This window comes from Zingiber officinale, chromosome 1B (genome assembly GCF_018446385.1).
Source record: "Zingiber officinale cultivar Zhangliang chromosome 1B, Zo_v1.1, whole genome shotgun sequence".
Taxonomy (NCBI): Eukaryota; Viridiplantae; Streptophyta; class Magnoliopsida; order Zingiberales; family Zingiberaceae; genus Zingiber; species Zingiber officinale.
Genome location: NC_055986.1, coordinates 42,072,037 through 42,083,432, shown reverse-complemented (window position 1 = coordinate 42,083,432; position 11,396 = coordinate 42,072,037). Strand labels below are relative to the sequence as shown.

The 11,396-nt window shown below is 38.6% G+C and overlaps 1 protein-coding gene across 3 annotated transcripts; it reads left to right on the top strand.

Moving 5' to 3' along the window:
• Positions 1–986: 986 nt before the first annotated feature.
• LOC122055802 lies at positions 987–4,990 on the top strand. 3 transcript variants are annotated; one of them, XM_042617445.1, is made up of 2 exons: positions 987–1,125; positions 1,676–4,729. In XM_042617445.1, exon 2 carries the CDS (start codon positions 1,729–1,731, stop codon positions 4,486–4,488), a length of 2,760 nt encoding a protein of 919 aa, XP_042473379.1. In that variant the 5' UTR covers positions 987–1,125; positions 1,676–1,728; the 3' UTR covers positions 4,489–4,729. The 3 variants fall into 3 exon arrangements, 2 of the variants coding, with proteins under 2 accessions (XP_042473379.1, XP_042473370.1); XR_006132931.1 differs by lacking the exon at positions 987–1,125 and adding an exon at positions 4,744–4,990 and having other exon boundaries at positions 1,250–4,635; XM_042617436.1 differs by lacking the exon at positions 987–1,125 and adding an exon at positions 1,250–1,520.
• Positions 4,991–11,396: the final 6,406 nt, after the last annotated feature.

Below are 11,396 nucleotides of genomic sequence, written 5' to 3'. Positions count from 1 at the left end.
CTCAAATAAAAGATTATTATGTTTTCTCCAGCGTTCCCTTTAATCCGACTAAGGACATCCATAACGATGATAATATTTCCTCTTTAATTTAACTAATACTGCAAAAGGTTGGAACCGTCAACCCAACGGCCCCCTCAACCCGGCCTCACAAGTATAAGAGGGAGTAAATCACGGTGAATACGGGCCCAGCTATGACATAGTGGTCTCAGGTGTTTAACACGGACATAACGACAATAACACCTAAGGTATTAATATTGTCGTGGATATTTTTTTTTAGTATTATAATGTTACCGTGTTCAAATCTTTAAACATATTAATGTATTCAAAATAAAAAATAAAAAATAAGTATTAACCTATTTGCACATTAAAAATATGACGGATGCTTCTCAGCACTAAGATGAATGAAAAGATGAACTATACCGTGTGTGTAGAGATTTACTATCCGTAACTCTGAGATTCGATTCTCCATTATAAATATAAATTCGTCTATCCATTTATCAATACGAAGAAGATAACTCATGATAACTTGAAAAAGTCAGAGTCAAATAAATAAATAGATGCGTCATATGGGGCACACAAGAAATTTATATCTGCTAATTTTGAAATTTGACTCTCAATCTCAAATAACAAACTTCCATCCATTTATCATTTATCTAGTATTTCTTGTCATTCTATTCTCAATTGGGCAAAAAGATGATAACGCTCGTCCCCAGTACTTTTGCCGTACCTTGTGCAAGATCATCATGAAGGAGATTAATCATGATAATCAGATAAACTAGTGCGCAATGGGAAGAGGAATACGGGGATCATAAATTTACGTCCTGACTATCTCACGATTAAAATCCACAATCTCATTAAACAATCTTCTATGCACTAACCACTCCGGATAATCCCGTTAGATTTACCATTCTATCCTCAAGTTAATACGGAAGATAAATCATAAGTAGCCTTTTTGAATAATGTACGGGGAAGACAGCAACCTGCTACTGGCCGGGATCTGACCTCCAAATTTTACGGTGGCAACATCATCGCGTGCTAGCCCGCTATCCATCCTGAGGGGACGAAGCGCTCGCAATCCTGTTATCGTTGGAGATGATGTTGTGAGCAGTGAGATATCGCGCAGCAGTAAGCGTGAGCTCGTTTGTTTGTTACGTGCCTTTGAATTTTTTGTTTGTTACCTTTGAATTTTTTTTTTGTTTTTTCTGGTTGCTGCTTTTCTTCGTTTTTTCACTAGACAGTTGAGTGGGGGAGGGAGCGCACAGTTGCTACGAGTTTTGTAGGGCTCGATAGTGGAGTGGTGGTGGCGATGGGAGTGGTGGTGGCGGCCTGCTTTTAATTGGTGGCAGAAAGGGTTGGTGGAAGGAAATTAAGAAGAGAGAGAGAAGGGAGAGTGAGTTTGGAGGGATCGGTGGTTTTGTTATTGATTTTTCTGTTCTGTTTTTGGATGCCTCGATGGCCACAAGATGACGCCTTTTTGATCTGCTCTTCTTCTTCTTCTTCTTCTTCTTCTTCATCGGAAGGTTTTCCGTTGGATCTCTGTTCTTTTTAGATCTGCTTGAGGTTTTTTAATGGAGATCTCTGCGATTATTAGGGTTGCGGTGCTTCTGGTGTGAAAAAGCGTTGTGCTTTCTTTTTTCCCTCACGATTTGCCCTCTTTTGGTGCTGTGGAAATTAGGGTTTCGGACTGTGTGATGGCCATCTAGGGAAGGGGTTGGATGAGCAGCATACATGCATCTCTCTCTATGGAAACCCATTTCTCACTGCGCCGCCCTCATCCTCGACAAGAAGAACCGGTGGAGAGGCGGCGGCGTAGCGGAAGATGGCAGTGGGCGGCAGCGGCGACCGTCGGCGATCCGGAAACTTCAGGAGAGCAAGCTCCGGGAAGCCCTAGAGGAGGCTTCCGAGGATGGGTCGCTATCCAAGTCCCAGGTCATGGACGCCTACGAGGTCTTCGGTAACCCTGACGAGGGCTCCATCAGCCGCTCCAGGTCCCTCGCCCGCCTCCGCGCGCAGCAAGAGTTCCTCCGCGCCACCGCCCTCGCCGCCGAGCGCGTCTTCCTCTCCGCCGACTCCATCCCCGCCCTGGACGACGCCTTCGCCAAGTTCCTCACCATGTACCCCAAGTACCAGTCCTCCAACCGGATTGACGGGCTCCGGCGCGACGAGTACTGCCACCTCGCCGACTCCGGCGCCCGGGTCTGCCTAGACTACTGCGGCTTCGGCCTCTTCTCCTACCTTCAGAGCTTCCAGAGCTGGGAGTCCTCCGCATTCAACCTCTCTGAGATCACCGCCAACTTGAGCAACCATGCTCTGTACGGCGGCGCCGAGAAAGGCACGGTGGAGCACGACATCAAGACCAAGATCATAGACTACCTCAACATCCCTGAGAACGAATATGGCCTTGTGTTTACCTTCAGCAGAGGTTCTGCCTTCAAATTGCTGGCCGAAACCTACCCGTTCCGCACCAACAAGAAGCTGTTGACAATGTTCGACCATGAGAGCCAGTCAGTGAATTGGATGTCCCAGTGTGCCAGGGAGAAGGGTGCCAAGGTCCATAGCGCATCGTTCAAGTGGCCAACCCTCAAGCTCTGCTCCACCGAGCTGAGGAAGCAGATCTCCGGCAAGAGGAGGCGGAGGAAGGACTCTGCGGTCGGGCTCTTTGTGTTCCCGGCCCAATCTAGAGTCACCGGAGCTAAATACTCGTACCAGTGGATGGCACTCGCGCAGCAGCATAATTGGCATGTGCTGCTTGATGCAGGATCATTGGGACCAAAGGACATGGATTCACTCGGTCTCTCTCTTTTCCGGCCTGACTTCATCATCACCTCATTCTATCGAGTGTTTGGGTTTGATCCGACTGGCTTCGGGTGCCTCTTGATTAAGAAATCTGTGTTGGCAAGCTTGCAGAATCAGAATGGCAGTACTGGAAGTGGAATGGTGAGGGTTGTTCCTGTGTTTCCTCAGTATTTGAGTGATTCTATTGATGGTCTCGATGTCTTGGATGGAATTGAAGATAATACAGTTAATGAAAAAGCTGAATCTTCGATGTCCGATGCTCAGAAGGGTGCCCAGTTACCTGCATTCTCTGGTGCATTTACATCTGCTCAAGTGAGAGATGTGATCGAGAGTGAGATGGACCAAGATAACAGCTCCGACCGAGATGGGGCAAGTACAATCTTTGAGGAGACGGAGAGCATTTCTGTTGGGGAGGTGATGAAAAGCCCAGTTTTTAGTGAAGATGATTCGTCTGACAACTCCTTCTGGATTGATTTGGGTCAGAGTCCAGTTGTGACCGATCATTCAGGGCTGTCGAACAAGGGGAAGTTAGGGTCTCCGCTACCGCCTTCATGGTTTAGCAGAAAGAAGAACAACAAGAAGGTATCACCAAATTTTGGCTCCAGGGCACCAAGAAGCCCCCTTGGCAACGATCATGGATTATCTTTTGATGCTGCTGTATTGTCAGTCTCGCAAGAACAAGATCGTGCAGAGGCATCGGAGATTTGGAGAAAATATGCAATCCCTGAACATGTAAATGAGATTGGGGAAGAACTGAAAGATAAGGAAGCGGATGGCAAACGAGCTGTGACTCATGAGAATGGCTTGACTTCTGAAATATGTTCTGCGAGCCATGTTGAAGTGAATGAGAGTGCCATAAGAAGGGAAACCGAAGGGGAGTTCCGATTGTTAGGTAGGAGGGAAGGAAATAATAACCGGTTTGCTAGTAGTAAATTCCTGGGGATACAAGAGAACGACAGAATCACAAGCATGGATCGCAAGGTTTCTTTCAGCATGGAAGACAACAGAATTGCAGAAATTTTTTGTGGTAATTCTGAGTTGTGTGAAGTGTCTGGACGTGCACTCGGTGGTAGTGATGATGAAGACGATGCTACTCACGGTGATGAGGATGGTAGTGTTCAGGGGTCGTGCAGGTTGGAACCTGAGATGGTTTGCAGAAACATTGATCATGTGGATATGATGGGCCTGAATAAAACAACATTACGACTACGCTACCTGATCAACTGGCTTGTGACATCGTTGTTGCAGTTGCGATTACCAGATCCGGCTGGGGGAAATGGTAGCTCTCTTGTTCAGATATATGGTCCAAAGATTAAATACGAAAGGGGTGCTGCTGTTGCGTTCAACGTGAAGGATCAGAGTGGCACGGTGATCAAACCTGAAATTGTTCAAAAGCTGGCTGAGGAAAATGGCATCTCTCTCGGTATCGGGTTTCTGAGCCATATAAGGCTCTTGGACAATCAGAAACCTTTACCCGGAGAACTTCTAGCTGATCCTGCGAATACTGGTCATGAGAGCAAGAGCAAAACTAAGAATGCCGTCGTTCGGGTGGAGGTCGTTACCGCTTCTCTAGGGTTCCTCACAAACTTTGAGGATGTGTACAAGCTGTGGGCGTTTGTGGCCAAGTTCCTGGATTCTGCCTTCCTTAAGAATGGCAGATTATCCAGCATTTCAGAGATTCCAGAAACATGAGATTGGCGCACAGTCAGAAACCTCTCTTCCCTGCTCAGCCAAAACAGCAATCATGGAACTCTCAAGTTTGTTCGGGGTATGGTGGGGTACGGTACCATCGACCGAGCTCTCCCTGTCCAATGGAGCTACTGTGTGTGTTCCATCCAGGTGAATTATTCATTCTTGATCTTTTTCTAGGAACGAAGTCTGATGTAGAGTTGATTTGAGCAATATATTTATTTATCACAAAATTCCCTGAACACTTCTCCTTTTTAGATCTCTATTGCATCTTGTCTGAAACTATGGATTTCAACTTTCTGATCCGTTTGATTTGGCTGGCTGGCTGCTAAACAAGTAACAAGTTCAACCATCATCAAACTTATTGATGACCTTAACCTGACAGGCCTTTTGAGATCAATTATTGGTGGCCTAGTCATTTGACTCGGCAACCATATCATTTCTGACAGTATCATATCTATTAAACATTATCATTGCTAGAGAGGAAGAATTAGCGAGAGATCGTGTGTGTAAGTTTTGATGCTAAATCAGTAAGACAGGTAATAGATATTCATATATTCCAGGTATAATTTCCTGCAATAATGCAATTTGGGAGGGAGGGCATGGACAGTATGAATACTAAATAAATGCTGTAGAATTTGTGGGGATTGATCAAGGAACCAGAATTTAACAGGGGTTAAAGTAGAGCAGACAGGAGAGGAAAATAAAAGGAGGAAAAGGTCAGGGGAGTAGTACTAAATGGTGCATGGCCATGGCAAGGGTATTCAATGATAGTTGGTATGATTCGATCCTAATGAAATTTTTTATCGGGCAAGTTCTATTCTGAATGAAAGGTGCCTTTTGATGAAATAGACATCTGTACGAAGATGCGAACTATCTAGACATCTATGAAATTTTAATATTTTACGGGATTTAACTTTGGGTCTTTTCTATTCATATTTCTACGGTGATAGGGTATTGACCATTTTGGGATAAAGCCCTAATGAATTTATTTTTTAGCTTTATCTAAAAAGTTTTATTTCAATACAAATATTTTTTATTTTATAAACTCATGATATTTTTTTTTATGTATTTTTAGTACAATATTTTGATTATATTTTTCAATAATCTTTTTCTTTAAATGAAGAACTATTATTATTATTCTAATGGACCAGACTTCCCATTCGATCACTCATTTCAGGTCTTACCTTAAGTATTCAGTCATTATTGATATACTCTAAGCTTCCTTTTAAATATCCAACCAATTGAGGTCACTCTTCTCCTCTAAGTTTTTTATCATGTAAGGTTCACTCTTTCAGAATTTTTGTTAAACATCCGGTCACTTTTTTACCATATAGGGCTCATTGCTATAGAACATTTGTCAAACATTCGGTCATCCTATATATATATATATATATATATATATATAGGGATGGATCTAGAAGTTAAAGATGGATTGGGCTTATGTCAAATTGAGTGAGTCCGTCAAAGACACCATAGAACAAAAATCCGACCACATAGGGCTCATTTCTATAGAATATTTGTCAAACATTCGATCACTTTATTTATTTATATATATATATATATATATATATATATATATATATATATATATATATATATATATATATATATATATATATAGAGGGATGGATCTAGAAGTCAAAGATGGATTGGGCTTATGTCAAATTGAGTGAGTCCGTCCAAGGCACCATAGAAGAGGTCTGAGTTCATTGTGTGCGATCAAGTTATTATCTCGTCTTTTCCTATATTCCACTAAAATTTTTATTAAATGATTTTTTTATTATTTATGAAATTGTTAAGTTAATTTACCGATAGTAATATCTAATTCGTAGATATTGAAAATTTAGGGGTTATCGTAGAAGGTCTGATTGCTGACGTTGGTATTAGAGAATGTGCTATTTACAATGAGATAGAGGTAGTCTGTCCATGATCGCAGTGCGAGACCATGCTCGAGCGTCTCACGCGAGACCTTAATCTACAACGGCTTACCTCCGGTGTCGACGTAAGGGTATGTCGACTTGGAGGAAACGTCAATCCGATCATGGCAGCTGCAGCCGAGAGTGATCATGTTGATGGCTACGCCTCCGACGGTGACGGTCCGCCTACAAATGGTGACAATGAAAGGGCATGGGGACAAGTAAATTAGGGGGAGGAGGGAGACGATATTGTCGAGGGAGGACGAGTAGAGGACAACGATAGGACGAGCAAAGCGAATAAGATAAAGAATTGGATTGTGATTTCAAATCAAAGATGAGGATGGTAGAAATAAGGACTACTTTTCATGATCGTAGTTGACTTATAGCTAAAGAAATAGTAATCATGTATATTACAAGTTTAATATGAATGGATAGGAGAAAGAAGAAATTCATATTTATAATTATAATAAAAAAAAATTAATTAAACATATATATATAGTTGAATTAAAAATAAAATTATAAGGTGTAAAGTCAACAATAAATATGTGAAACATGTTTCCAACCTTACCGTGTAAATTAAAAATTTTGGAATTAATAAAAAAAAATTGCAAATAAAGCTTTCTATTTGGTATTTTCTTTGTGGTTAATTTGTTCTATTTAGTATTGTTTTTTTTCCTCTTAACATGATATATGCATGGAGCCATTCAGGGCTGGGTTACAATCTAGGATAGCCCCTGAGTGACTCCGTCTATGTATATATCTCTATATCAGGAAGCAAAAGAAGATCGCAGGAAGACATAAATAAGATATCACTAGAATAGTTAGAATTCTAATATCATGCCAAGATTTATGGACCAAAAAATAATTTTATGGGGCGTATGCATCCAAAAAAAAATGGAAAATTTGTCAAGAGAATAAGATTGCATTATATTGATCATTATTTTTCTACTTTTAATTTAGATACATTTGATACATTTAGCCTTTAGGTCCTATAACCTCAAAATTTAATTTTTGAAAATGTTCTTCTAGTCTCAAACTATCGAAATAATCTTTAGAATTTGAAAAATCTGTTATTTTACAATTCCAACCACTAGAGTTATATATGAACCAAATATTAGTACTCAGATTTGGTGTTGGGTTTAGTAAAATTTATTTATGTTTGTTTAATATATATATATATATATAAATTAAATAAATAAATTTAAACACCACATTTAAATAAAATAAATATATATACACGTATTCAATTTGTTAAGATTGTAAATTATTCGTGTAATATTCATAAATAATGTACACAAACTTATACCGTTTATAAATTATGAACATATGCCGCCTCCCTAAACTTATAAATAAGTAAAGAATCTCTCAATGCAAATAAATAAGTTTTAAATATTAAATTTGTTAAACAACTAAATAAACTTAAAAGTGTAAAAAATAATAAATAAATAATAAAACAAGCATTATATATATATATATATATATATATATATATATATATATATATATATATATATATATATATATATATATATATATGAGTTGTGATATGTTACGCGACGCTGCAGTGCGTGACTGTTATCGTCGCGCAGCATATCAACTGTTATCGTGACTGTTATCGGCCATCCGGAATATGGCTCACCCGAACCCAACTTCCGACCTTCTCGAGCAACCTTCCGCTCCGGCTTCTCGTCCTTCGGAAATGTCGCGCGCCTCCATCTCATCCGCCTGCATACTCTTCCGCAGCACCTCGTCCCTCAGACGCACCAAGCCCGTCGGATCTCTCCAGTGCCTTCCTTCTCGCTAGCTGCGTCTTTTGCTCGACTTCTTGTGCTCCTAAGCTCCTGCACACTTAGACACAAGGTTAAACATAATAAGACCTAATTTAACTTGTTTGATCGCATTAAAACAACATTGGGGTACCAACAATCTCCCCCTTTTTGATGTGAGCAACAAAAGTTAAGTTAGGGTAAACAACTTAAAATAAAAGCAATAATTTTGCAATAATTTTAAGGTACCTCCCCCAAGACTTAATTCTCCTTTCTCTCCTTTGATCATATAAAAAATAAGGTACCAAAAAAAACTGAGGGTGACTTCTATAAAACTCTGATTTTCAAATATTTTTAAAAAAATTATCAAGATTTTTAATAATAATTTTGATAGCACAAAAAGTGCAAAAAATAATTCCTAAGTAAAAAATTTGTAAAAACAATCAATAATTTCCTCAGTTAAACAAATTTTAAAAAAATAATTTTTCTAGAAATTTTGGTAAAGTAAAATCTGATACTTAAAAAAAATTCTAAGTTTTAAAAATTTGTGCAATATATAAAATACATTTTGGTAAAGCACAAGTTAAAAAAAAACTTTAAGTTAAATTTTTTTTGTAAGTTAAACAGATTTGAATAGAAAAATTTATGAATTTTAAAAAAATTGAGTAACTATTCAAAACATTATTTAATTTCAATGTTAATACTCTATCAATAGTCAATTAAACATTTTATTTCAATATTTATCTTCCAGGATGTGGCAAGATATTATGCCTTCTTGGTTATTGGATCATCAACCATTTCTAGACAAAGGCTCGTAAGGAAATTAAACGTTTAATGTACTCTCTGAAAGCTCTAAGTCCAATTAAACTTTTAATTAAGATAAGACTTTGGAACCCAATTAAGATTCCTTCTAACTGAGTTGATTAGAAATTTCTTAAGAACATATTTCTTTGAAATATTTCTAATTTGCCCTTTATGATATTTAAAATACCAGTTTAAATTATATTTTCTAATATTTGTACTATATGTGCATGTATAATTTTTCAAGTCTTTTATTTCTTTTTGCATATTGTCATTTTCTAGCTTTTATTTATCAAAATCTTCTAATGGACAAGATTTTGCTAGAATTACTTTTCCTAATTTACAACAATATTTAGATAATAATTTTACGAATTTAAACATTTTATCGGGAGGAAAAGAACGTACCTAACTTACCTTGTCGATCTCATTGTCCGTGGCTCCCCCTGAACTGCTGCTTTCTTCCGATGTCGCTCCCCCTTCATCGATGCTCTCGATGCTCAATTTGGAAGAGCTTTCTTCATATTCATCTTGATGACTTGCCATCAACGCAAGCCCGGAGAAAGCCTCAACTTCCGATTTGGACGAATTTCGTCCCACGTCGCCTTTAAAGTCTTGTACTTGTTCGTTTGGACAGACTTCTTTCCTTTGTCTTTATCCTTGTTCCTTAACTTAGGGCAGTTGTCCTTAATGTGCTCTTCTTCGTTGCAATGGAAGTATCTGATTGTCCTTTTCTTTCTACCCTACGGATGGTTAGTTTTTCTTGATTTAAATATTTTTTAAAATACATTACCATCATTATCATTTCTTCGTCGTCGAGAGAGGATTCTGACTCATGTTCTTCTCTCGTTGCCTTGAAGGTGATGTTGTGCTTCGGCTCCTTCGTACTTGCACATCTCGACTCATGCACTTCAAAAGTTGAAAATAATTCTTCTAAGGTAATAGATTTTATGTCCTTAGAGATATAGAAGACATCTACTAGTAATGCCTATTTTGTATTTCTAGAAAGACATTAAGAGCGTACCTTAGCGAATCTCGATTGCTTACCTTTTCTCCAAGATTCGAAAGTCCAGTGATGAGCTTCTTGATCCTTGAGTGAAGTTGTGCAATCATTTCATCTTCTTCAAATCATAGATTGGTGAGCTGGTTACGTGCTCTTAAGGTCGCCGCTCGATCGTCGGTGGAGACCTAGGTTTAACGTCGCCGTTCGACGGTCTTCAAGGCAGGGGTTTAAGGTCACCGCTCAACCGTCGGTGGAGACCTGGGTTTAACGTCGCCGCTCGACGATCTTCTAATACAATAATTGATTGCATTAGATGGCTTTTGGTACAAGGACTTCCTTTTCATGGGCATGATGAATCTCGAAATTCAATCCATCAAGGAAACTTTCTCGATCTTCAAAAATTTCTCGTGCATCATAATGAGGAAATGGGAAGATTTGCATTTGATAATGCTCTTGGGAATGATAAGTTAATATGTCACAACATTCAAAAGGATATCGTTATAGCTTGTGCATTCGGAACAACCAATGTGATATTGAAAGAGCTTGGTGATAATGCTTTCTCCATTTTACTTGATGAGTCATGTGATGTGTCAGTGTAGGAGCAAGTTATTGTTTTGAGATTTGTAAATAGCAAAGGATGTGTGGTTGAACGTCTTTTGGGCTTTAAGCATGTAGGTAGTACAACTACTCTAGTACTTAAATGTACCCTTGTTGATTTATTATCAGCACATGAATTAACTCCAACTTGCTCTTGTAGTTGTGGCAACGAATCATATTAATATTGCCTCACTTTTTCAAGTGCTTTGTAATATTGTTAATTTGCTTGGAGGCTCCGGTAAGCTCCATGATGCTTTGCAAGGGAAACAGGCTGCTAGAATCATACAAGCTTTGGAAAATGAAGAAATCGTCAAGGGTCAAGGGTTGAATCAAGAGAGCACACTCATTCGACCAAGTAATATACATTGGGGATCACAGTATAATACTCCGCTTAGTTTGATTCAAATGTTTGGCTCCGTAATTGACGTGCTTAATGAAATTGTGGATAATGGATTACATTCGGATCAAAGTACTGAAGCATTATACTTGGTAAAAGATATGCAATCATTTGAATTTGTGTTTAATTTACATTTGATGAAATCAATATTAAGAATAACAAATTGTAGGATCGAAAGTGTTAGAGGGGTGAATAATACTCGTAGCTAATTCATTCGTTTAAAGTAAAACATGCAGCAAAAAAATAAAACAATGCACAAATACCAAGAGTTTTACTTGGTTCAGAGCATGTGGCAACTCCTACTCCAAAGCCCACACTCGTTGAGTGTTTACTTTAGGCAATTACTATCAATTCGAAAAATTACAACTTTGAAGTACAATATAAAACAGTAATGAAAACTATACCGACAACTAAAATCAGTAAACTTTAAG

Coding starts and splice junctions, on each gene's coding strand:
- LOC122055802 (XM_042617445.1), top strand. CDS start 1,729: ATGCATCTCTCTCTATGGAAACCCATTTCTCACTGCGCCGCCCTCATC.